General features: G+C 51.8%; 1 protein-coding gene across 1 annotated transcript in view; it reads right to left on the reverse strand.

Annotated features, from left to right (window-relative positions):
* The window catches only part of TFE3 (transcription factor binding to IGHM enhancer 3), a 137,280-nt gene extending 111,562 nt beyond the window's left edge, over positions 1–25,718 (reverse strand). Inside the window, exon 1 of the mRNA XM_086940305.1 lies at positions 25,536–25,718. Coding sequence (XP_086796431.1) covers positions 25,536–25,651 — 116 coding nt within the window. The 5' untranslated portion in view covers positions 25,652–25,718. The remainder of the gene's footprint in view (positions 1–25,535) is intronic.
* Between the last annotated feature and the right edge of the window lie 1,591 nt (positions 25,719–27,309).

Raw genomic sequence — 27,309 nt, forward strand, 5'->3', positions numbered from 1 at the left:
TCGTCACCATGCAACAGCATGCATGCACTACCTGCAGACTCGGCCCTAAAAAGACCAGCTTTCCATCTGAATAGATCTGGAACAGTTTTTAAACTTCACACCTCCTCTACTGTCCTCTAGTTCAAGAAAAAGAAGACATCACTTCCTGTAGTGATACCCCGGCCACAGCGTCTACCCAGTTCCTTGTAAATTACCTGGAGTCGTTCTCTTTGGCCGTTATCTCCTAGCTGGGTCTATCTTAAAGGTAATATTTTACCTGCATGATGTGTACTCTTCTCTGCAGGACATCAAGCTTGCTTCCTAGGCCTGGAGATTAACCAGACATATCAAACAAGCATTGGCATAGCAAATAGTCAGCACAAATGCAAAATATTTTGGCTTTGTCAATTTTTTATTAGCCATGTTGTACAAACATATTATAATATAATAAGATTAAAATGATTGTATGGCACATTTTGTATGGTATGGATTACTATGGCATGGCTTGTCATGGTATGGTATGGCCTGTCATTATATATTATGTAATCTTTGTTACAATACACACGTTAAGCGAAGGGAGGAAGCCCAGTAGTTGCTGCCCAACAATCAGCAAAGAATGTTCTCTGCAACCCATAATCTTGCAAAACATAAACCAATTTAAAACACACCCTGTTTATTGCATAAGACATCCTATAAATAACGAACCATGCACCAAAAAAGCACTTTGTTATAAACTAAACGAGTGACTCCTTAAGAGCGAAAGAGCGAAGCCATTAATGTATTTTGCAACCTGCTAAAAGCGATGCTAACAGCCTGTGGGCTGCTGGTGTGGTAATGCCACACCAAAGAGTAGAAAGGGCGAGGATGAAAAGTAAGAAGGAATGAAGACAGGAAACGAGCGGCTGAAAGCAACATCTCAGAGCAAAACCAGGAGCAGCACAAACTCAAAACATTCACTCTTACAAAAGGCTGTAAGTAGAAGAAAAAAAACAGGCCAAGACAGAAAGTGGAATCTGCAGAAGAACACTCCTGAAAAACAGAAATCAGTACTTGGTTTATGCTCTGGGGATGGAGAAAATTCCTGACCAGAAAGTGAAGCCAGTACGCTCTGAGCAAACAGGAGCCAGGAAAGGAGACTGACAAAGAAGCTAACGAATGGTGAGCAATGGGCAGACTCTAAGCACCCCACTCACCCCTCATATGGAAACAACATGTCTCCCAAGCGACAGCGCATGTGCTGTCTCAGGCAAGACCTAATAAAATGACTTTCTGGAATCTAAACATCAGAAAAGAGGCACATTAGAATCTAAAATCCTACCAGACTTCACCAAAAGGATGGTTGGGAATCCAAAAGACAACCAGACACAACCAACCAAAGGGACATTCTGGAATCTATACACAAACTAACATTATGAAAGAGGTATTCTGGAACCTAAAACCAAACCAGACATTGCCAAAGGGAGACCCAGAACCCTTAACCGAAGCAAACAGGCGTGTTAGAACCCATAACCCAACCAGACATCCTGAGACAAAGGGGCAGTAAGCACTCCAGAAACCAACCAGTACCATCATGACGTCTAAAACCCAATCAGACATCAAACAAAGCCACCCTCGCTGTTGCTGCTTGTTGGTGTGAGCTACATTTGCTACTAGGGATGTAAATGCGACTTATTTACGTAGTCAGTGGTTATCCTGAAACAGTGGCGTGGACCTGGCCCACTTGGACCAGCGCTGGACACCAGTTCACTTTCAAGCAAGGAGAGGTTGGCATGACTTAGGCCATCATTCTGAGCGGCAGGGTAGGGATGAGTTATCGACCGTGATGATACAAACCGATACACTGGGGAACGATTTTTGTTGTGGCTAATAGGTGCAGTCATACGTTTTTTCAAAATGGGGAATAACGATTAGAATGTTAGTGCCTTCTGCACCAAAAGATACATTTACCTGGTTTTCATCCCAGTAATAATCAACAACAGATTACACATACTGACATTCACCTGGGAAAAATTAGAATGTGGTAATTACTGCAAACCTCAAGTTTCCGATCGTGAAAAACTGGGCGACTCGTAATGTGGGCCTGAGGATGAAAGCAAAGGACGGTGGTCAGGCTTACAGGACTCTGGTGGCAGCTGACCCAACCCCAACCCTACCGGCCTGTGAACCGAAGGAATGACCGACTGAAGCTAGCCAGCGGCTGAAGTGGGCTGAACCATTGCCACGTGCTGTAGGGGGGTTAAGCGAAATGTGGCTGACACAACAGACAAAGAATAAAGCGTGCGGACTGAAAGGTCGCCAGACTAGAGGAGCGTGCGAATAATTTGTCAAATCAAAAGTTTGAAAAAATGAATATCCGGTGTGGAAATAAAGGACGGGCCGGTTCTCATTATTGTGGGCCCGGGGGGGGGGGCAAGGGTGTTCACCAGGAGACAGAGAAGCCACTTCCCCTTATAGCCGAGTCCCCATTGCCCTGGAGAGAGCGCTGTCAGCGGTTTCCACTAGGAGGGATCTGAGGACACGTGTATATCCCCCAACCCCCTTCTCTCACTGGGAGTGCTGGGGGGGGGGGGGGGGGGGTCGTCTGAATGTAATTAGGTGAAACGCTGGCTCTGCGTCCGGCTGGGGTAGATTAAAAGGAGCCCACGGTGCAGGCAGATAAGGTCCCACCCACTTCCTGTCGGATGCAGACAGACCCCGTGCAGTCTCCAGCGATGCGCCTGCTGACTCGGCTCTAGGCGCTATCTATCTCCCGGGCCTTGTAAACGACATGAGGGATCCTGTTTGCACTCCTTCTGCAGGACGCCCCGGCAGATATAACACACACCCGGGCCCCTGCCCTCGTCCCATTAGCATCGCCTCTAGGACGAGGGCCCCGCTGGCGCGAGGTTATGAACCTCATGCCCCCCCCCCCCCCCCCCCCCCCCACGCCTTACCCACTGAGGCTCTGTTAGGGCGAGAACTGTCAATGATGCATCATCTGTGCGCCTGTCTCAGGCCGTGCTCGCCTCTGGGAAACCTCCTGGGGACTGGGCTCTTTCTGGCCTTCAGAGAGGAGGCCCCCTCTAGACTACCTCCAGCCTCTGGTAACCTTCAGAAGAGGCTCTCTCTGGACTACCTCCAGCCTCTGGTAACCTTCAGAGGAGGCCCTCTCTGGACTACCTCCAGCCTCTGGTAACCTTCAGAGAGGAGGCCCCCTCTGGACTACCTCCAGCCTCTGGTAACCTTCAGAGAGGAGGCTCTCTCTGGACTACCTCCAGCCTCTGGTAACCTTCAGAGAGGAGGCCCCCTCTGGACTACCTCCAGCCTCTGGTAACCTTCAGAGAGGAGGCTCTCTCTGGACTACCTCCAGCCTCTGGTAACCTTCAGAGAGGAGGCCCCCTCTGGACTACCTCCAGCCTCTGATAACCTTCTGGAGAGGAGGCCCCCTCTGGACTACCTCCAGCCTCTGGTAACCTTCAGAGAGGAGGCTCTCTCTGGACTACCTCCAGCCTCTGGTAACCTTCAGAGAGGAGGCCCTCTCTGGACTACCTCCAGCCTCTGGTAACCTTCAGAGAGGAGGCCCACTCTTGACTACCTCCAGCCTCTGGTAACCTTCAGAGAGGAGGCCCACTCTTGACTACCTCCAGCCTCTGGTAACCTTCAGAAGAGGCTCTCTCTGGACTACCTCCAGCCTCTGGTAACCTTCAGAAGAGGCTCTCTCTGGACTACCTCCAGCCTCTGGTAACCTTCAGAAGAGGCTCTCTCTGGACTACCTCCAGCCTCTGGTAACCTTCAGAGAGGAGGCCCTCTCTGGACTACCTCCAGCCTCTGGTAACCTTCAGAAGAGGCTCTCTCTGGACTACCTCCAGCGTCTGGTAACCTTCAGAAGAGGCTCTCTCTGGACTACCTCCAGCCTCTGGTAACCTTCAGAAGAGGCTCTCTCTGGACTACCTCCAGCCTCTGGTAACCTTCAGAAGAGGCTCTCTCTGGACTACCTCCAGCCTCTGGTAACCTTCAGAGGAGGCCCCCTCTGGACTACCTCCAGCCTCTGGTAACCTTCAGAAGAGGCTCTCTCTGGACTACCTCCAGCTTCTGGTAACCTTCAGAAGAGGCCCTCTCTGGACTACCTCCAGCTTCTGGTAACCTTCAGAAGAGGCTCTCTCTGGACTACCTCCAGCCTCTGGTAACCTTCAGAAGAGGCCCTCTCTGGACTACCTCCAGCCTCTGGTAACCTTCAGAGAGGAGGCTCTCTCTGGACTACCTCCAGCCTCTGGTAACCTTCAGAAGAGGCCCTCTCTGGACTACCTCCAGCCTCTGGTAACCTTCAGAAGAGGCTCTCTCTGGACTACCTCCAGCCTCTGGTAACCTTCAGAAGAGGCTCTCTCTGGACTACCTCCAGCCTCTGGTAACCTTCAGAAGAGGCTCTCTCTGGACTACCTCCAGCCTCTGGTAACCTTCAGAGAGGAGGCCCTCTCTGGACTACCTCCAGCTTCTGGTAACCTTCAGAAGAGGCCCTCTCTGGACTACCTCCAGCTTCTGGTAACCTTCAGAAGAGGCTCTCTCTGGACTACCTCCAGCTTCTGGTAACCTTCAGAAGAGGCCCTCTCTGGACTACCTCCAGCTTCTGGTAACCTTCAGAAGAGGCTCTCTCTGGACTACCTCCAGCTTCTGGTAACCTTCAGAAGAGGCCCTCTCTGGACTACCTCCAGCCTCTGGTAACCTGGAGAGAGGAGGCCCCCTCTGGACTACCTCCAGCCTCTGGTAACCTTCAGAGAGGAGGCCCCCTCTGGACTACCTCCAGCCTCTGGTAACCTTCAGAAGAGGCTCTCTCTGGACTACCTCCAGCCTCTGGTAACCTTCAGAGAGGAGGCCCTCTCTGGACTACCTCCAGCTTCTGGTAACCTTCAGAAGAGGCCCTCTCTGGACTACCTCCAGCCTCTGGTAACCTTCAGAGGAGGCTCTCTCTGGACTACCTCCAGCCTCTGGTAACCTTCAGAGAGGAGGCCCTCTCTGGACTACCTCCAGCCTCTGGTAACCTTCAGAGGAGGCCCTCTCTGGACTACCTCCAGCCTCTGGTAACCTTCAGAGGAGGCCCTCTCTGGACTACCTCCAGCCTCTGGTAACCCTCAGAAGAGGCCCTCTCTGGACTACCTCCAGCCTCTGGTAACCTTCAGAGGAGGCTCTCTCTGGACTACCTCCAGCCTCTGGTAACCTGGAGAGAGGAGGCCCCCTCTGGACTACCTCCAGCCTCTGGTAACCTTCAGAAGAGGCTCTCTCTGGACTACCTCCAGCCTCTGGTAACCTTCAGAGGAGGCTCTCTCTGGACTACCTCCAGCCTCTGGTAACCTGGAGAGAGGAGGCCCCCTCTGGACTACCTCCAGCCTCTGGTAACCTTCAGAAGAGGCTCTCTCTGGACTACCTCCAGCCTCTGGTAACCTTCAGAGAGGAGGCCCTCTCTGGACTACCTCCAGCTTCTGGTAACCTTCAGAAGAGGCCCTCTCTGGACTACCTCCAGCCTCTGGTAACCTTCAGAGGAGGCTCTCTCTGGACTACCTCCAGCCTCTGGTAACCTTCAGAGAGGAGGCCCTCTCTGGACTACCTCCAGCCTCTGGTAACCTTCAGAGGAGGCCCTCTCTGGACTACCTCCAGCCTCTGGTAACCTTCAGAGGAGGCTCTCTCTGGACTACCTCCAGCCTCTGGTAACCTTTCAAAGAGGAGGCCCCTCTGGACTACCTCCAGCCTCTGGTAACCTTCAGAAGAGGCTCTCTCTGGACTACCTCCAGCCTCTGGTAACCTTCAGAAGAGGCTCTCTCTGGACTACCTCCAGCCTCTGGTAACCTTCAGAAGAGGCCCTCTCTGGACTACCTCCAGCCTCTGGTAACCTTCAGAAGAGGCTCTCTCTGGACTACCTCCAGCCTCTGGTAACCTTCAGAAGAGGCTCTCTCTGGACTACCTCCAGCCTCTGGTAACCTTCAGAAGAGGCTCTCTCTGGACTACCTCCAGCCTCTGGTAACCTTCAGAAGAGGTCCTCTCTGGACTACCTCCAGCCTCTGGTAACCTTCAGAGAGGAGGCTCTCTCTGGACTACCTCCAGCCTCTGGTAACCTTCAGAGAGGAGGCTCTCTCTGGACTACCTCCAGCCTCTGGTAACCTTCAGAAGAGGCCCTCTCTGGACTACCTCCAGCCTCTGGTAACCTTCAGAAGAGGCTCTCTCTGGACTACCTCCAGCCTCTGGTAACCTTCAGAGAGGAGGCTCTCTCTGGACTACCTCCAGCCTCTGGTAACCTTCAGAAGAGGCCCTCTCTGGACTACCTCCAGCCTCTGGTAACCTTCAGAAGAGGCTCTCTCTGGACTACCTCCAGCCTCTGGTAACCTTCAGAAGAGGCTCTCTCTGGACTACCTCCAGCCTCTGGTAACCTTCAGAAGAGGCTCTCTCTGGACTACCTCCAGCCTCTGGTAACCTTCAGAGAGGAGGCCCTCTCTGGACTACCTCCAGCTTCTGGTAACCTTCAGAAGAGGCCCTCTCTGGACTACCTCCAGCTTCTGGTAACCTTCAGAAGAGGCTCCCTCTGGACTACCTCCAGCTTCTGGTAACCTTCAGAAGAGGCCCTCTCTGGACTACCTCCAGCTTCTGGTAACCTTCAGAAGAGGCCCTCTCTGGACTACCTCCAGCCTCTGGTAACCTTCAGAAGAGGCTCTCTCTGGACTACCTCCAGCCTCTGGTAACCTTCAGAGGAGGCCCTCTCTGGACTACCTCCAGCCTCTGGTAACCTTCAGAGGAGGCCCTCTCTGGACTACCTCCAGCCTCTGGTAACCCTCAGAAGAGGCCCTCTCTGGACTACCTCCAGCCTCTGGTAACCTTCAGAGGAGGCTCTCCCTGGACTACCTCCAGCCTCTGGTAACCTGGAGAGAGGAGGCCCCCTCTGGACTACCTCCAGCCTCTGGTAACCTTCAGAAGAGGCTCTCTCTGGACTACCTCCAGCCTCTGGTAACCTTCAGAAGAGGCTCTCTCTGGACTACCTCCAGCCTCTGGTAACCTTCAGAGAGGAGGCCCTCTCTGGACTACCTCCAGCCTCTGGTAACCTGGAGAGAGGAGGCCCCCTCTGGACTACCTCCAGCCTCTGGTAACCTTCAGAAGAGGCTCTCTCTGGACTACCTCCAGCCTCTGGTAACCTTCAGAAGAGGCTCTCTCTGGACTACCTCCAGCCTCTGGTAACCTTCAGAGAGGAGGCTCTCTCTGGACTACCTCCAGCCTCTGGTAACCTTCAGAGAGGAGGCCCCCTCTAGACTACCTCCAGCCTCTGGTAACCTTCAGAGAGGAGGCCCTCTCTGGACTACCTCCAGCCTCTGGTAACCTTCAGAAGAGGCCCTCTCTGGACTACCTCCAGCCTCTGGTAACCTTCAGAAGAGGCTCTCTCTGGACTTCCTCCAGCCTCTGGTAACCTTCAGAAGAGGCTCTCTCTGGACTACCTCCAGCCTCTGGTAACCTTCAGAGAGGAGGCCCTCTCTGGACTACCTGCAGCCTCTGGTAATCTTCAGAGAGGAGGCTCTCTCTGGACTACCTCCAGCCTCTGGTAACCTTCAGAAGAGGCTCTCTCTGGACTACCTCCCGCCTCTGGTAACCTTCAGAGAGGAGGCCCCCTCTGGACTACCTCCAGCCTCTGGTAACCTTCAAAGAGGAGGCCCCCTCTGGACTACCTCCAGCCTCTGGTAACCTTCAGAAGAGGCTCTCTCTGGACTACCTCCAGCCTCTGGTAACCTTCAGAGAGGAGGCCCCCTCTGGACTACCTCCAGCCTCTGGTAACCTTCAGAGAGGAGGCCCCCTCTGGACTACCTCCAGCCTCTGGTAACCTTCAGAAGAGGCTCTCTCTGGACTACCTCCAGCCTCTGGTAACCTTCAGAGAGGAGGCTCTCTCTGGACTACCTCCAGCCTCTGGTAACCTTCAGAGGAGGCTCTCTCTGGACTACCTCCAGCCTCTGGTAACCTGGAGAGAGGAGGCCCCCTCTGGACTACCTCCAGCCTCTGGTAACCTTCAGAAGAGGCTCTCTCTGGACTACCTCCAGCCTCTGGTAACCTTCAGAAGAGGCTCTCTCTGGACTACCTCCAGCCTCTGGTAACCTTCAGAGAGGAGGCTCTCTCTGGACTACCTCCAGCCTCTGGTAACCTTCAGAGAGGAGGCCCCCTCTAGACTACCTCCAGCCTCTGGTAACCTTCAGAGAGGAGGCCCTCTCTGGACTACCTCCAGCCTCTGGTAACCTTCAGAAGAGGCCCTCTCTGGACTACCTCCAGCCTCTGGTAACCTTCAGAAGAGGCTCTCTCTGGACTACCTCCGGCCTCTGGTAACCTTCAGAGAGGAGGCCCTCTCTGGACTACCTGCAGCCTCTGGTAATCTTCAGAGAGGAGGCTCTCTCTGGACTACCTCCAGCCTCTGGTAACCTTCAGAGAGGAGGCCCCCTCTGGACTACCTCCAGCCTCTGGTAACCTTCAGAAGAGGCTCTCTCTGGACTACCTCCAGCCTCTGGTAACCTTCAGAGAGGAGGCTCTCTCTGGACTACCTCCAGCCTCTGGTAACCTTCAGAAGAGGCCCTCTCTGGACTACCTCCAGCCTCTGGTAACCTTCAGAAGAGGCTCTCTCTGGACTACCTCCAGCCTCTGGTAACCTTCAGAGAGGAGGCTCTCTCTGGACTACCTCCAGCCTCTGGTAACCTTCAGAGAGGAGGCCCTCTCTGGACTACCTGCAGCCTCTGGTAATCTTCAGAGAGGAGGCTCTCTCTGGACTACCTCCAGCCTCTGGTAACCTTCAGAGAGGAGGCCCCCTCTGGACTACCTCCAGCCTCTGGTAACCTTCAGAAGAGGCTCTCTCTGGACTACCTCCCGCCTCTGGTAACCTTCAGAGAGGAGGCCCCCTCTGGACTACCTCCAGCCTCTGGTAACCTTCAGAAGAGGCTCTCTCTGGACTACCTCCAGCCTCTGGTAACCTTCAGAGAGGAGGCTCTCTCTGGACTACCTCCAGCCCCTGGTAACCTTCAGAGAGGAGGCCCCCTCTAGACTACCTCCAGCCTCTGGTAACCTTCAGAGAGGAGGCTCTCTCTGGACTACCTCCAGCCTCTGGTAACCTTCAGAGAGGAGGCTCTCTCTGGACTACCTCCAGCCCCTGGTAACCTTCAGAGAGGAGGCCCCCTCTGGACTACCTCCAGCCTCTGGTAACCTTCAGAAGAGGCCCTCTCTGGACTACCTCCCGCCTCTGGTAACCTTCAGAGAAGAGGCTCTCTCTGGACTACCTCCAGCCTCTGGTAACCTTCAGAGAGGAGGCTCTCTCTGGACTACCTCCAGCCCCTGGTAACCTTCAGAGAGGAGGCCCCCTCTAGACTACCTCCAGCCTCTGGTAACCTTCAGAGAGGAGGCCCTCTCTGGACTACCTCCAGCCTCTGGTAACCTTCAGAAGAGGCCCTCTCTGGACTACCTCCAGCCTCTGGTAACCCTCAGAAGAGGCTCTCTCTGGACTACCTCCAGCCTCTGGTAACCTTCAGAAGAGGCTCTCTCTGGACTACCTCCAGCCTCTGGTAACCTTCAGAGAGGAGGCTCTCTCTGGACTACCTCCAGCCTCTGGTAACCTTCAGAGAGGAGGCTCTCTCTGGACTACCTCCAGCCTCTGGTAACCTTCAGAAGAGGCTCTCTCTGGACTACCTCCAGCTTCTGGTAACCTTCAGAGGAAACCTTCAGAGGAGGCTCTCTCTGGACTACCTCCAGCCTCTGGTAACCTTCAGAGAGGAGGCTCTCTCTGGACTACCTCCAGCCTCTGGTAACCTTCAGAAGAGGCCCTCTCTGGACTACCTCCCGCCTCTGGTAACCTTCAGAAGAGGCTCTCTCTGGACTACCTCCAGCCTCTGGTAACCTTCAGAGAGGAGGCTCTCTCTGGACTACCTCCAGCCTCTGGTAACCTTCAGAGAGGAGGCTCTCTCTGGACTACCTCCAGCCTCTGGTAACCTTCAGAGAGGAGGCCCCCTCTGGACTACCTCCAGCCTCTGGTAACCTTCAGAAGAGGCTCTCTCTGGACTACCTCCAGCCTCTGGTAACCTTCAGAAGAGGCTCTCTCTCTGGACTACCTCCAGCCTCTGGTAACCTTCAGAGGAGGCCCCCTCTGACCTACCTCCAGCCTCTGGTAACCTTCAGAGAGGAGGCCCCCTCTGACCTACCTCCAGCCTCTGGTAACCTTCAGAGGAGGCCCCCTCTAGACTACCTCCAGCCTCTGGTAACCTTCAGAAGAGGCTCTCTCTGGACTACCTCCCGCCTCTGGTAACCTTCAGAAGAGGCTCTCTCTGGACTACCTCCAGCCTCTGGTAACCTTCAGAGAAGAGGCTCTCTCTGGACTACCTCCAGCCTCTGGTAACCTTCAGAAGAGGCCCTCTCTGGACTACCTCCAGCGTCTGGTAACCTTCAGAAGAGGCTCTCTCTGGACTACCTCCAGCCTCTGGTAACCTTCAGAAGAGGCTCTCTCTGGACTATCTCCAGCCTCTGGTAACCTTCAGAAGAGGCCCTCTCTGGACTACCTCCAGCGTCTGGTAACCTTCAGAAGAGGCTCTCTCTGGACTACCTCCAGCGTCTGGTAACCTTCAGAAGAGGCTCTCTCTGGACTACCTCCAGCCTCTGGTAACCTTCAGAGAAGAGGCTCTCTCTGGACTACCTCCAGCCTCTGGTAACGTTCAGAAGAGGCCCTCTCTGGACTACCTCCAGCGTCTGGTAACCTTCAGAAGAGGCTCTCTCTGGACTACCTCCAGCCTCTGGTAACCTTCAGAAGAGGCTCTCTCTGGACTACCTCCAGCCTCTGGTAACCTTCAGAAGAGGCTCTCTCTGGACTACCTCCAGCCTCTGGTAACCTTCAGAGAAGAGGCTCTCTCTGGACTACCTCCAGCCTCTGGTAACCTTCAGAAGAGGCCCTCTCTGGACTACCTCCATCCTCTGGTAACCTTCAGAAGAGGCTCTCTCTGGACTACCTCCAGCCTCTGGTAACCTTCAGAAGAGGCTCTCTCTGGACTACCTCCAGCCTCTGGTAACCTTCAGAAGAGGCCCTCTCTGGACTACCTCCAGCCTCTGGTAACCTTCAGAAGAGGCTCTCTCTGGACTACCTCCAGCCTCTGGTAACCTTCAGAAGAGGCTCTCTCTGGACTACCTCCAGCCTCTGGTAACCTTCAGAGAGGAGGCCCCCTCTGGACTACCTCCAGCCTCTGGTAACCTTCAGAGAGGAGGCCCCCTCTGGACTACCTCCAGCTTCTGGTAACCTTCAGAGGAAACCTTCAGGGGAGGCTCTCTCTGGACTACCTCCAGCCTCTGGTAACCTTCAGAGAGGAGGCTCTCTCTGGACTACCTCCAGCCTCTGGTAACCTTCAGAGAGGAGGCCCCCTCTGGACTACCTCCAGCCTCTGGTAACCTTCAGAGAGGAGGCCCCCTCTGGACTACCTCCAGCCTCTGGTAACCTTCAGAGAGGAGGCTCTCTCTGGACTACCTCCAGCCTCTGGTAACCTTCAGAAGAGGCTCTCTCTGGACTACCTCCAGCCTCTGGTAACCTTCACAAGAGGCTCTCTCTGGACTACCTCGTGACTCTAGTAAAACTTTTGGGGGTTGGGCCATCTCTAGACTATTTCCAGCCACTGGTAAACCTTTTGGAGAGATTGGCGTCTCTGGACTATCTGTAACACAACAAGTTAGGGAGGGTTCAAGGGAAAGTTATATTTAACGCCAACTAAAACCAGTCTACACCCCCAGTACACATATGGCAAGAACACAAAGACTAGTAGTGGTCGGTACTTTAACAATGAAGACTGAGCAAAAAAGACAGGAGCAAAAGGCTGTGTGTTGGAAAAACTATGTGTGTGAAGGAACGGAGATGAATCCCATCAGCCCACCCAAATGGCGGAGCCTCATCATCTGGGATTGTAGTAGGTCAAAGTCTAGATAAGGAAACACACCTGATAATAATGTGTGTATTTCTCCAATTCTCCAAGACCTCCAGTGATGGATCCGACCCCAAATGTTATGTGTGGGTAAGATGGTGTGGAAAAATAAATTGCAGTGAAAAGAGAATGTAGACAAAAGTCAAAAAGTGCTGTTTAAAATTGGCTACCATAATACGAAGGAAAACTTTATTGGGGATGAATTATGGTGTCAAGATTAAAAGAAGTGTATGACAGTCTGAAATAATGGCTGCCCAAACTAGATGGTGAGGTGGTCAACATGTTTCTGCCATGCAGGGGCGTCTCCCCTACCAGGCTTTCATCAGGACCTTGGAAATACACTGCTGCAATAACGTACAAACAATCAAAGTGAATTAATGTTACCACAAGACATTGGATACTCCACCGTCCGCGAACTACTTTCTGCGTCGGTATTTCCAGAATTTCTAAGGGATTCTTTCCTGCAAAAGATTCAAAAACACACAAATATATATCCAACACATGCTCGACATGCTTACTGTCAGCACTTCTTTGTTAAAGTTTATCAATTTGCTTCTAAGTCATCCTTCACAGTGATAGTGCTTCAGAAAAGATTGTATACATTTTATTTTACTCACCCAAATACTCTTGGGAGTAAACCTCACCTCTCCTGGCCACTGCTCAGGAAATAGAGGCCCGCTCTGTAGTAATGGAAAATAATTATTTACATGTATGTGGGTTATCCTGTTAAAGTACAACCTAACTTGTAAGTGTCCACTACATGTGCTCTCCTCAAAGAGGCACAAAAAAACTTTAGTATTAAGTCACTTGAAGAGTAGAGATGGCTCAAGATCTCATAGACTGTCAAAAGAACGTCAGACTAGATGTTTGTTTAAAAAGCAGACTAGTCAAACATCTGTTGACAGTCTATGAGATCTTGAGCCATCTCTACTCTTCAAGTGACTTAATACTAAAGTTTTTTTGTGCCTCTTTGAGGAGAGCACATGTAGTGGACACTTACAAGTTGGGTTGTACTTTAACAGGATAACCCACATACATGTAAATAATTATTTTCCATTACTACAGAGCGGGCCTCTATTTCCTGAGCAGTGGCCAGGAGAGGTGAGGTTTACTCCCAAGAGTATTTGGGTGAGTAAAATAAAATGTATACAATCTTTTCTGAAGCACTATCACTGTGAAGGATGACTTAGAAGCAAATTGATAAACTTTAACAAAGAAGTGCTGACAGTAAGCATGTCGAGCATGTGTTGGATATATATTTGTGTGTTTTTGAATCTTTTGCAGGAAAGAATCCCTTAGAAATTCTGGAAATACCGACGCAGAAAGTAGTTCGCGGACGGTAGAGTATCCAATATCTTGTGGTAACATCAATTTACTTTGATTGTTTGTACGTTATTGCAGCAGTGTATTTCCAAGGTCCTGATGAAAGCCTGGTAGGGGAGACGCCCCTGCATGGCAGAAACATGTTGACCACCTCACCATCTAGTTTGGGCAGCCATTATTTCAGACTGTCATACACTTCTTTTAATCTTGACACCATGATTCATCCCCAATAAAGTTTTCCTTCGTATTATGGTAGCCAATTTTAAACAGCACTTTTTGATTTTTGTCTACATTCTCTTTTCACTGCAATTTATTTTTCCACACCATCTTACCCACACATAACATTTGGGGTCGGATCCATCACTGGAGGTCTTGGAGAATTGGAGAAATACACACATTATTATCAGGTGTGTCTCCTTATCTAGACTTTGACCTACTACAATCCCAGATGATGAGGCTCCGCCATTTGGGTGGGCTGATGGGATTCATCTCCGTTCCTTCACACACATAGTTTTTCCAACACACAGCCTTTTGCTTCTGTCTTTTTTGCTCAGTCTTCACTGTTAAAGTACCGACCACTACTAGTCTTTGTGTTCTTGTCTCTGGACTATCTCCAGGCTCTGGTGAATCTGCTAGAGAAGAAGGCTTATGTGGACTGTCAGTTTCTGCTTACCCTTCTGGGGAGGGACTCTTTCTAGACTGCTTCTAGCCTCTGGTAAACCTTCAGCAGAAGAACACTTCTGGAGAAAAGGCCCTCTCTAGACTATATCCAGCCTCTGGTACACTTTCTGGAAAGAAAGACCTCTCTGAAATATTCCCAGCCTATGGTAAGTCTTCTGGAGATGAGGGTCTTTCTGGACTGCCTCCAGTCTCTGCTTAACATTCTGGAGACGGGGACACTCAGACTGGACTCAATACTCTGTGTGGAATCCAGAAATGGACACTGTAGTAGTGAAGAGGCCCACGGAATCGGAAGCAATCTTGAAAATCTGTCTTGATAAAGACATAAGCTATCAGAGGCAGTGGGACCTGCGGGGATGGAGTCCATAGACCAGACGGCACCTCTAGAAGTAAACACCAGTAAAAAAGGGACCTCTAGACACCATATTGCAGATTATTCCTCAGGAAGGGGACTCTACCACCCAGACTGAGCTTCTAGAAATGGATGCTAAAGTCTAGGTGTCTCTAGGCACACAAATGCAGATGGGACCTTCAGATCTGGACCAGTACTTCAGACGGTGCCTCTAGAGCTGGAAGCAGTACTCCAGATGCAGCCTCCAGAGCTGGACGCAGTACATCATTTAGGGCCTCTACAGCTGGACGCAGTACTCCAGTTGGGGCCTCTAGAGCTGGACTCAGTACTCCAGATGCGGCCTCTACAGCTTAACTCAGCACTCCAGACAGGGCCTCTAGAACAGGGCTCAATACTCTAGACGGGCCCTCTAGAGCTGGATGCAGTACTCCAGATGGGGCCTCTAGAGCTGGACTCAGTACTCCAGATGGGGCCTCTAGAGCTGGACGCTTTACTTCAGATGGGGCCTCTAGTACTCTAGATGGGGCCTCTAGAGCTGGACGCAGTACTCCAGATGGGACCTCTAGAGTTCGATGCAGTACTCTAGATGGGGCCTCTAGAGCTGGACGCAGTACTCTAGATGGGGCCTCTAGAGCTGGACGCATTACTCTAGATGGGGCCTCTAGAGCTGGACGCAATCTGTCCAGCTTTAAACCATGGATGCCTCTGCCCCCCACCGGCCCCACAGCACACTGCTGATGCATTTAATGCCATTGTCTCTGTAGCAGGACATGGCCTTCAACACAGGCTACAAATTCTTCTTACAGGCGCGAGCTTCACAATCGGACACAATCTCCCCCATAAGGCTCCGCTAAGGCGGAGGAGCGTGGCTACAGCAGTTTAAATAAAGGAAACACAAAATGATAAAAACTGTTTGTTATTAATATTTTATGCGGGCGGGGCTGCTCCAATTGTGCATGAATGCTTGGCCGTCTCAGCTCTTTCTGGCCAGCCAAAGATCCATGCGTACTTTGCATGTTCTCGACTCAGGCTGCATTACAGCCGAGGTGAAGAACATGCCCAGGCCTCCAGTCCCTGGCGGAGCGCCGAACCACAGCGCTCAGATTAATCACAACTCTACATTGCACCATTGTGATTGGCTAAGGGGAGCCTGGTGCTTCCTGCTTCCCTGATCTGGCCTGAAGAGACTATGGAGGAGAGACGATAAGGGACGCCGCAACCAGGTACGTTTTTTTTTTCATTTTTTAAACCCCCCACCCACCGGCCGCCACTGGTGCAAGCTGCAGTGGCCTCCTGACGAGAGCCCTGGAACGTATTTTTTTTATTTTTTTTTTACAAATTAAGCACTGCTAATGACAGGACGACACAAAGATTACCTTACCTTTTCTGGCACTTGTTATCTCGTCTGGCACTTGTCACAACATCGCCTGTCAATCATTTGCTAACAGAATGCAATAATAACAGTACAATGCATAGCCGCACTGAGAGTATCATCCAATGACGGCACGCATTAATCAGGGCTCATGTCTGGGGTCCACGCGAGTCCACCCACTATCTTCACAGGGTGGAAGCCATCCACCCTGCAAGAAGCTGTTCCCCATTAAAATAGGATGTACTTGTCCCGGTGTCATTTCCTGGCACCGGGACGCATTCAGCTGCACTTGCACATTCTTTCAGAGCAGCACTGTGCAGGCAGTGAGTAGGTTTTCGTATTTCAGACTCGAGCTGGGCCCATAACAAAACCTGAATGTAAGGGGCCTGCACTGGTTCCACTATCCTGGCTTGAAGCTATCTGAGCAGTGGTAACACCTAGATGCAAGGGAGGGGAAACAAAGGCTCGCAGCTTGTTATCTCTTCACAAATACTTAAGAGAGGAGTGATTTTTACTTTCTTCAATCCCTGTATAGAAGGGAGGATATGCATGGGCTGTAAGAATGTCAAATATGCTGATCTATCCTAGTATCTACACAAATAACATTTTAAATACCATTATTTTATTTTTTATAGCCTTAAGATATTTAAAAGTGTATATTTTGCAACCAATTAAGCAGAACAGATGTACTGCCACATTTCTCCTTGTTTCCAATTTCTTTGTGGAAGAGTTTTTACAAAATACATGTATAAGTTGAGGGGGGATGCGTCACTTTTTAGGCACAACCCCAATGTAAAATCTCATTTGTTAAATCTCGTAATAAGCTGAAATGTACTCATGATAGACCTGAGAAACATACGTGTGAGGTGTTAAGCTCTGATGTCACTTCCTGTGAGGTCATGGGTTGTGATGTCACTTCCTGTGAAGCTGCGCCATGATGTCGCGCTGTGATTTCATACATCATGAATGTCACTTGCATACTGCCTAAGTTGGTTAGTCCCCCCACTTCTTTTTAGGTTTCGCCTGCCGAAGGCTGCGCTCTGCGCAGCTTTTCGGCGCAGGCGAAATCTATTGTTTACTATATGGGCTTCAGGAACGTCCCCTGGCTCCCATTGGCTAGCTCCATAAATGGAGGCTAGCCATTGGGAGCCGGATCTGTCCGTCAAGGCCGGACCAGATTCGGGGGCGTTCCCGCGATTTTTTCCCTCTCCACCCACTTCTGATCGTCATCGCGGCGGTGGGTGGGTGTTATTTTTTTTTTTCGAGTCGGCCTGTTTTCTTCCTTTTACAAGTGTCTGTTGTTGGAGTTGGCTGCAAGATTCGAGTTCCCACGAGGCGATCATGTAAGGAGCATTTTGTTTATAAATGTGTTTCACTTTGTAAGTTTACGTATTTTGTCCTGTGCCCGTTCCCGGCCCCCCCCCCTCCCGCTGTCCGTGCGCCGTTCCCGCCCCCCCCCTCCCGCTGCCCGTGCGCCGTTCCCGCCCCCCCCCTCCCGCTGTCCTGTGCCCGTTCCCGCCCCCCTCCTGCTGTCCGTGTGCTCGTGGTGCTTGTGCTTGTTTCTTTCTTATTTTTTCTTTTGTCTTACTCAGTCCGGGTGATAAGTAGCCAAGATCGTGCCATGACTCAATCTCTCAATGGGAGTGGAAGTTTCCGCGTCAAGCAGGTTTATATAAATATATTTAAATGAGTGCTTTCTCTTCGCACTCTATTGTCACGCGGCAGCAGGAGTTCGCAGATGATTGTCTGGCACAATTGTTGCTACCGCTCAGAATGCGCCTTTCTAATATGCGCTTCTTTATGTATACTCGATGTTTTTAGGACGTTCCCCACATACGTATTGGACCTTTAGGAAAGGACCGTTCACACGCGGCCCTCTGTTAAATGGGATTTCGAGGGCATAATGTATGGGGTATTTTTAATATGACATTTGTTCCCCCTTTTTTCACAGTCTTTTTTTCACAGTCTCTTTTTCAAATTCTGTTTTCTCAGTTTTTTTCTTGTGATCGATCCTTTGATTGACAATTCGTTTTAGCCAGGTTAATATGGCCGCCGGGTCCTCGATAGTAAGAGGAGCTCCTTTGTTGAAATTTCGTCCTTCATTTATGTTCACGGTCACATTCTGTCTTGTCACTTCCGCTTACGGAGTTGGACGTCGACGCGGGAAAAAAATTGCCTTTAAAAATGGGTTTGCATTTGGGTTCTTCGTTTGGATCCACCAACCTGTGTTACCATGCCGGGAGGTCGTTATCATTGACCGGGGTAAGTTCTATATGCACACCGCTACTTACGCTCGAGTAACGTCTAATTTAGAGTGTGGGGTCATCCTGTTTGTAACTTTCTGTAACTCCCAGCGTGTTTAAATTTAATTTCCGCCGTAAGGATAGCTTTGGGAACCACGGTTATTTGCTGTTGCATATAAGATAAGGATGCTTGTACTATATATTGCTGCAATAATTTCTTTTACGGCACCCCGTGTTTTTATGCCTAATATTTACAGGCTCATATGCTCTCCTCTGTGAGTGGCGCACAACATGCAATTACCTCGGACTGGGGCCATTGCATTAGTTTTAAATTAGCATTTACGACAATTTGGTTTTGTATGTTGTGCACGGACAGTATGCACACTTCAATCCAGTGTGTGGCTTGTAAATGTACAGCTGCTTGTTTTCCTGGCATATTATCCTATCGACATATCGGATTGCCTTCTTGACACCTATATGTATTTTAAATTCTCTAATAGAACTTTAAAGGTCCGCGTGGCTGCTGTTTGGATTTAGACGCAGGCCAAGGTCAGTGCTAGTTTAATGTGGGGGATAGGATATATGACTCATCACTATCGGGGCTAACTAATACTGAAATGAGCTTGGGCAGAGGTGATTATCTAAAACTTTCATTGCACTATTAACTCGCAGCTGTCTTTTCTTTCAATCGCGTAATATTTGGTATTAGCAACACATGTTGCCTGCTTCTATTATAAATATAGATCAATTTAGGGTAGTAATGTTATCATCATGGCATATGTATTTCAGATGCCATATTTATGGGGCTTCTCTTTCCCCTGCAGCATCCTCTTTTATAGATAGGAGGCAATACATACTGATCAAAAACTTCACTTCGCAATCAATTATCTTGGCGTATATCGGAAGGGCCAGGTAAGACATTGGAGGCTTTTTATCTTCTATTGATACACTCTGTTTTTGGCGTTTTTTTGTCGTCTGGCATTAAGTTTTTCTTTTCAATATAGGAGGTGATATATATCTCTAAGAAGTCACTTTTCATCGTTTGACTCAGGAGAGTTCTTCTGTCTCAGGTAAAGCATCACGCTATTGCTATCGTTATGATCCTTTAAGCTCTATACATCTAGTGATTTGTGTTTTTGAATTCTGCACGTTGATACAACTTGTTGAGATGATACGCCGATCAAGCTGGCCTTCTTTGTGATTTAGATAATAGCTGCAACTAGAATATTATAATACAGCCCGCTTACTAATTTCACTATTTACTTTATATTACGTGTTTCACATTGTTGTCACAGCCAAGAGCTCAGCCTGCCATGTTCTGTATTGTTCTTAATGTATTTCTTTTTGCACTTTTGATTTTTTGGATTTCAGTGCTTCCTTCATTGGCAGTGGACTGGGTTTTCTCCTCCTTCATGCTCTCTCTCTCCTGCCATCCCTCTCTTTTCTGCCTTATTACTCCCTCCTGCCCTCCCTTTCCACCTCTCTCTTCTGCTCTCTTTCACCTTCTTGTCCTCCATCTCTCCTGTTCTCTCTTTCCTGTCCTCTCCTCCTCTAGCCCTCCTTCTCCTTCCCGCCCTCCCTCTCCTACCTGCCGCCCTCTCCTTTCTGCCCTCTCTCACACACTCCTACCTTCCCTCCTGTCCTCCCACTCCTTCTTGCCCTCCCTCTCCCTTCTGCCTATTTTCCTTCTTGCCTTCCCTCTCTCTCCTGCCCTCTCTTCCTTTTGACCTCTCTTCCTTCTTACTCCTACATGCCCTCCCTTTCCATTCTGTCCTCTCTCTTGCTCTCCCACTATTTTCTGACCTCCCACTCCTCCTTGCATTTTCGCCTTCCTACCCTACCTCTGTATCCTCCCCACTCTTCTTTGCATATGACTTCTCAACATGCGCTATCACTGCACACAGCCTCTCAACACACGGCCTCTCTGCACATGCCTCTCTCCATATGATCTCTCTGCACAGGGCCGTGTGTAGAGAGGGCAAGTGAAGATAAGGCATGTGTAAAGAGGGCGTGTGCAGAGAGGGTGTTTTCCAGAGAGGCACTCCATATTTCTGTGTAAAGTAAAACACATCAACGTTTTACACATAATTCAAAGAAGTTAGAAAAGACCATTTGTCAAAAGCAATACCAAAAGCACAAACTTTAACAAAGGCGAAACCATTGCATTGTAAATGCTTGTTTTAGGACTTGTGCCCTTGCGGTAACCCTGGTACAACGCACGGACACACGTTCCACTTGACGCACGTCCGACCTAGTGCAGCAGCGCGCAGTGATAAGTTTGAGGCACATCGACTATTGCTGAATGTTCTTCAAAACTCTGCAAACTGTAGTGTAATGCAGAGGATCGCGCACCCAAGAAGTAGTTAGGCACACTACCTAAGGGCACACTATGTCCATCACTCCACTGTGTGGTTACATCAGTACAACGCACAGGAAGAGGCCAGGCGGGACCATACTGCAACTGAACCGACACTGAGGTAACGGGTAACTCTATGCCCCCCCCCCGCTCTCCCCGGACTACCTGTCCGAGAACGCAAAGAATTGGCTGAGGGCCGGGTGAGATATCGGGACTACGTATCCCAGCATGCATCCTGCCTCAGTACCAACAGGCCCTGGGAATCCACGTGCCGGAATGCAAAGGATGAATTGTGAATAGGAAGAGATAGCTGAACTGCGTATCCCAGAATACACTGCGATGCACTCAGTAAAGTTTAAAGACCAGCATCCAAATAATAGTAATAATGCCCCATGCACATGCATCAGTGCCCGGCAGGGACCCTCTTACAAGCGACAGTACACAACCGCTCTATGACCAAGATCACACAAAAAGAACTGGTAACCCTGGGGTGGCACCTTCTGTGCTGGCACCTCTGCCCCAGACATCGACATAAACAAAAGAACAGTTACGTGTTTCTGCGGGAGGCCTCTGGGCACACTGGCATAGACACTGGCGCACCTGCAGGGATGTGAGGGTGGCCTCTGGGCACACCGGCATAGACACTGGCGCATGCGCAGGGGTGTGCACTAGGCTTCTGGGCACACTGGCGCACGCGCAGGGATGGAGGGTGGCCTCTGGGCACACTGGCATAGACACTGTCGCACCTGCAGGGATGTGAGGGTGGCCTCTGGGCACACTGGCATAGACACTGGCGCACCTGCAGGGATCTGGGCAAGACTCCTGGGCACACTGGTGCACGCGCAGGGATGTGAGGGTGGCCTCTGGGCACACCGGCATAGACACTGGCGCACCTGCAGGGATGTGGGCAAGACTCCTGGGCACACTGGTGCACGCGCAGGGAGGTGCACAAGGCTCCTGGTCACACTGGAATGGACACTAGGGCACGTGCAGGGATCTGCGGATACCTCTGGGCACACTGGGATATACATTGGCGCATGCGCGGGGATGCCTGCTTTGAGATTGTAGACCCGGGTGCGGGAACCAGGTTGAGAAGCAGGGGGGGGGGTTGTTTTATAACCACAGGTGGACAGACAGCAATCCTAGCCACCGAGCCTGTGGTGGAGGGGTAGTGCCAAGCCCGGGCCCCAGAATGTTGGGATACAGTAGGGTGATCAGTGTTGGGGGGTTGTACCCCAAAATAACCAAAGCCATTCTTTTCGACTTAAACCCACTCCATCACACAGAGCGCCCCCACCGCTCTCTGGGGGTGTCCAAGGACTTCAGAGACAGGCACAGTATTTATGGCAGTGGGGTATGGTACAATCATTGGCCCCAGGCAATGTATGTTGTATGGGGTCCCTGGAATTCCCATCCCCCACTGTAGACATGTTCAGACACACCCCAATTCCTGCCTGCCTCCCAGCGTACACTGCTGAGGGTCAGGGCAGCTACCCTCAGGTTCAGTGGAAGTGGGGTGGTGGTCTGCAGGCAGCGTGTGGGGCCCTGAGTTTTAAGAACAACGGGGTCTGATAGATGCCAGTGTGTGGTGCCCTCAAGGGGTCGGACAGATACCAATCTGTGATGCTCCCAGTTTTATAACAAAGCGATACCAAAGGGGATGATGGACGGAGCGTTTGAGCAAATCAAACACTCACCCCAAGTCAACTGATCTGGGTTTAATCCATCATCATTCCTTAGCTCACTCCACCACCCCAGTTCAGACATGGCCATATGCAAATCAGTCTGATCCTGTGCCTCATGGGAACAGTCCAGGCCGAACTGCCAAGCCATGTCTTCCCTGGACCGGAAACAAGCATCCTGGGACCGGTTTCTGGCTAATTAGCTGTCATCAGCCAGGCTAGCTTAACTCCAGTGGCAAAGTGAGCAAGGGACCCACGTCTGGGCATACCATGCCAATTTAGGGCAAACAAAGCGATACCAAAGGGGATGATGGACGGCATGGTGAGCAAAAAAACTATGGATTTAGGACCAGATCTCTGTACTGGGGTGAATGTATGACATTGTTCTGCTTTCCGTCCATCACCTGTTGTTTTGCATTTGTCACCCCGAGTGGGACGGGTATGCTCAGACGTGAGTCCGTGCTCTCCATGCCACTGGAATCAAGCTATCCTGGCTGATGACGGCTGAAAGCCCGAAACTGGTCCTAGGATGCTTGATTCCAGTCCAGGGAGGACCTGGCTTGGCAGTTCGGGCTGGACTGTTCCCATAGGGCACAGGGTCAAGACTGAATTGCATATAGCTAGGTTCAAACTGGTATGGCATGGTGAGCAAAAAACGATGGATTAAGGCCCAGATCTCTTCACGGGGTGAATGTATGACATTGTTCTGCATTCTGTCCATCAACTGTTGTTTTTGCCCCAGTTTTATAACAGCAGAGTCTGGCATTTGCCAATCTGTGATTCCCCCAGTTTTGTAACAGCAGAGTCTGGCATCTACGTCTGCCAATCTGTGGAGCCGTCAGGGTTAATAACAGAGGGTCTGAATCTCTGACAGCTAACGTCTGCGTTGCCCTCTGGGTTAAGGACAGAGGGGCTGACAGCTAGAGTCTGTGGTGCCCTCAGGGTTAATAGCAGAGGGTTTGACAGCTAGAGTCTGTGGTGCCCTCAGGGTTATTGACAGAGGGTCTGACAGCTAGAGTCTGTGGTGCCCTCAATGACAGAGGGTCTGACAGCTAGAGTCTGTGGTGCACTCAGTTTTAATGACAGAGGGTCTGACAGCTAGGGTCTGTGGTGCCCTCAATGACAAGAGGGTCTGACAGCTAGAGTCTGTGGTGCCCTCAGTTTTAATGACAGAGGGTCTGACAGCTAGAGTCTGTGGTGCCCTCAATGACAGAGGGTCTGACAGCTAGAGTCTGTGGTGCCCTCAGTTTTAATGACAGAGGGTCTGACAGCTAGAGTCTGTGGTGCCCTCAGTTTTAATGACAGAGGGTCTGACAGCTAGAGTCTGTGGTGCACTCAGTTTTAATGACAGAGGGTCTGACAGCTAGGGTCTGTGGTGCCCTCAATGACAGAGGGTCTGACAGCTAGAGTCCGTGGTGCCCTCAGGGTTAATGACAGAGGGTCTGACAGCTAGGGTCTGTGGTGCACTCAGTTTTAATGACAGAGGGTCTGACAGCTAGAGTCTGTGGTGCCCTCGGTTTTAATGACAGAGGGTCTGACAGCTAGAGTCTGTGGTGCCCTCAATGACAGAGGGTCTGACAGCTAGAGTCTGTGGTGCCCTCAATGACAGAGGGTCTGACAGCTAGAGTCCGTGGTGCCCTCAGTTTTAATGACAGAGGGTTTGACAGCTAGAGTCTGTGGTGCCCTCAATGACAGAGGGTCTGACAGCTAGAGTCTGTGGTGCCCTCAATGACAGAGGGTCTGACAGCTAGAGTCTGTGGTGCCCTCAGTTTTAATGACAGAGGGTCTGACAGCTAGAGTCCGTGGTGCCCTCAGTTTTAATGACAGAGGGTCTGACAGCTAGAGTCTGTGGTGCCCTCAATGACAGAGGGTCTGACAGCTAGAGTCTGCGGTGCCCTCAGTTTTAATGACAGAGGGTCTGACAGCTAGAGTCTGTGGTGCACTCAGTTTTAATGACAGAGGGTCTGACAGCTAGGGTCTGTGGTGCCCTCAATGACAGAGGGTCTGACAGCTAGAGTCCATGGTGCCCTCAGGGTTAATGACAGAGGGTCTGACAGCTAGGGTCTGTGGTGCCCTCAATGACAGAGGGTCTGACAGCTAGAGTCTGTGGTGCCCTCAGTTTTAATGACAGAGGGTCTGACAGCTAGGGTCTGTGGTGCCCTCAATGACAGAGGGTCTGACAGCTAGAGTCTGTGGTGCCCTCAATGACAGAGGGTCTGACAGCTAGAGTCTGTGGTGCCCTCAGGGTTAATGACAGAGGGTCTGACAGCTAGAGTCCGTGGTGCCCTCAGTTTTAATGACAGAGGGTCTGACAGCTAGAGTCTGTGGTGCACTCAGTTTTAATGACAGAGGGTCTGACAGCTAGGGTCTGTGGTGCCCTCAATGACAGAGGGTCTGACAGCTAGAGTCTGTGGTGCCCTCAGGGTTAATGACAGAGGGTCTGAGAGCTAGAGTCCGTGGTGCCCTCAGTTTTAATGACAGAGGGTCTGACAGCTAGAGTCTGTGGTGCCCTCAATGACAGAGGGTCTGACAGCTAGAGTCTGTGGTGCCCTCAATGACAGAGGGTCTGACAGCTAGAGTCCGTGGTGCCCTCAATGACAGAGGGTCTGACAGCTAGAGTCCGTGGTGCCCTCAGGGTTAATGACAGAGGGTCTGACAGCTAGGGTCTGCGGTGCCCTCAGTTTTAATGACAGAGGGTCTGACAGCTAGGGTCTGTGGTGCCCTCAATGACAGAGGGTCTGACAGCTAGAGTCTGTGGTGCCCTCAGGGTTAATGACAGAGGGTCTGAGAGCTAGAGTCCGTGGTGCCCTCAGGGTTAATTACAGAGGGTCTGACAGCTAGAGTCTGTGGTGCCCTCAATGACAGAGGGTCTGACAGCTAGAGTCTGTGGTGCCCTCAATGACAGAGGGTCTGACAGCTAGAGTCTGTGGTGCCCTCAGGGTTAATGACAGAGGGTCTGACAGCTAGAGTCCGTGGTGCCCTCAGGGTTAATGACAGAGGGTCTGACAGCTAGGGTCTGTGGTGCCCTCAATGACAGAGGGTCTGACAGCTAGAGTCTGTGGTACCCTCAGGGTTAATGACAGAGGGTCTGACAGCTAGAGTCTGCGGTGCCCTCAGTTTTAATGACAGAGGGTCTGACAGCTAGAGTCTGTGGTGCCCTCAATGACAGAGGGTCTGACAGCTAGAGTCTGTGGTGCCCTCAGTTTCAATGCCAGCGGGGCACTCTTGCCAGCGGTGCCCTCAGTGTAACCACAACTACAGTTGATGGCGCGCGCACTGCTTCCGACAGTGCCCCCCGCACGGGCCCTACAGCCCCCCCCCCCCCCCCCCCCCCCCGCACGGCGCCCTGCTGGGTGTCTATTGCTGCGTAGTTGAGGGATGCCAGGCAGCATCCGGGCCTCATTTTCAGAGTCTGCGGGGTTCAGGCAGAGGCCAGATGTTTGGGGGGTGAATGGAGTGGGGTACCCTGAGAGTGCGTGTGGCCCCTCTGCCCCACATGGGAAGTGTGGGGGTCCCTGTTAGGTCCATGTTCAATAAAGAGGGGGCTCCGATCCGTGAGGGGTGTGTCTGTGAGAAGCGGGGGTGGGTGGGGGCCCCCCTCGGGTCCGGGGTCTCACCTGAGCAGCTGCACGGCGGCGTCGGCGCCCGAGCCCACGATGACGTAAACGGTGGCCTGGGAGTCCTTGGGGTCGGTGCCCGGTCCACGGTCCGAGGCGGGCGCGGCATACGACATGTCCGGGGGGTCGGTGGGTGCTGGGAGGAGGCTCGGAGTGCTTCCTGCGCGCTGGAGACTGGACGCAGACTGGGGCTCTCCCGCAGCGGTGCCAGCCGTGCCCACCCAGTGCTGCCCCCTGGCGGGGGATGGCGGTACTGCAGCTGCACGCCTGGCCTCCCTCCCTCCCTGGTGTGCAGCGCAGCTGTCTAAGAATCACAGGCACAGAGCATGTCTGCCCTCAGCGGGGCACCGCTTTGGGGTTCAGATGCCTGACTACTTCTTGAGATGCCGGGCACCCCCATACTGCCACTGGGTGCCCACGAGCACATGCAACACCCTGAGCACCTCTCCACTGCCACTCTCGGGCGGTCCATCACCTTGCCCTATGTGCATGGGTACTGGAGGCATTGGGAGTTACATGCACAGGTGTGTGCCACCTCCCTGGTGGCATATTTCACAGGTGTGTGCCAGGTGGCCAGCTTCCTGGGGGCACAATGCACAGGTGTGCCAGGGGGGCATCTCCCTGGGGGCCCTGGGAGTACAATGCACAGGCGTGGGCCATGGAGCCATCTCCCAGGTGCGATGGGTGTTGAATGCACATGTGCTTGACAGGGGCATCTCCCTGGTGGCACATGCACAGGTGTGTGCCATTTTATTTTTATTTTTAAAGTTTTATATAGCGCTAGCTTGACCCGTAGGTATCAGAGCACTTTACATACGCATTGTGAAAAACAGAGGACATTACATTACATAGAAGACTGGCAGTAAGTAAGCAAACCAAGAATAAACTATGCAGCATGACAAATAAATAACAGTGCAACGGAGGGGGAGAGAACAATGGGGCATCTCCCTAGTGGCACAATGCACATGTGTCAGGTTGGCCATCTCCCTGGTGGTGCTGGGACTAGATGCACAGGTGTGTGCCAGGAGTGCCAACTCCCTGGTGGCGATTGGAGTGGAATGCACAGGTGTGTGCCAGGTTGGTAATCTCCCTAGTGGCACAATGCACAGGTGTGTGCCAGGTCGGTCATCTCCCTGGTGGCGCTGGGAGTGGAATGCACAGGTGTGAGCCAGGTTGGTCATCTCCCTGGTTGGCACGATGCACAGTGTGTGCCAGGTTGGTCATCTCCTTGGTGGATCTGGGAGTACAATGCACAGGTGTGTGCCAGGAGTGCCAAGTCCCCGGTGGCGATGGGAATACAATGCAAAGGCGTGTACCAGGGGACTATCTCCCTGGTGGCATAATCCACAGGTGTGTGTCAGGTTGGTCATCTCCCAGTGATGCTGGTAGTGGAATACACAGGTGTGTGCCACGTTGGCCATCTCCTTGGTGGCGCTGGGAGTACAATGCACAGGTGTGTGCCAGGAGTGCCAAGTCCCTGGTGGGGATAGGAATACAAAGGTGTATGCCAGGGTGTATCTCCCTGGTGGCTCAATACACAGGTGTGCGCTATATTAGTGGCGCAGGGTGCAATGCCCAGATGTGTGTCAGGAAGGTCATCTCCCCGCTGGCGCCGCGAGTACCATGCCCAGATGTGTGCCAGAAGGACCATGCCCTTGGTGACCCGGAGGATGTTGATGGACAAGCCGAACGGGGAAATCAGGACAGATGTTCTATGCAGGGCGGCGGGCCTGGGTAATAATCATTCATATTTTCCGGGGTCTCAGTGAACCTG

The sequence above is a fragment of the Lissotriton vulgaris genome, chromosome 10 (genome assembly GCF_964263255.1).
Source record: "Lissotriton vulgaris chromosome 10, aLisVul1.2, whole genome shotgun sequence".
Taxonomy (NCBI): domain Eukaryota; kingdom Metazoa; phylum Chordata; class Amphibia; order Caudata; family Salamandridae; genus Lissotriton; species Lissotriton vulgaris.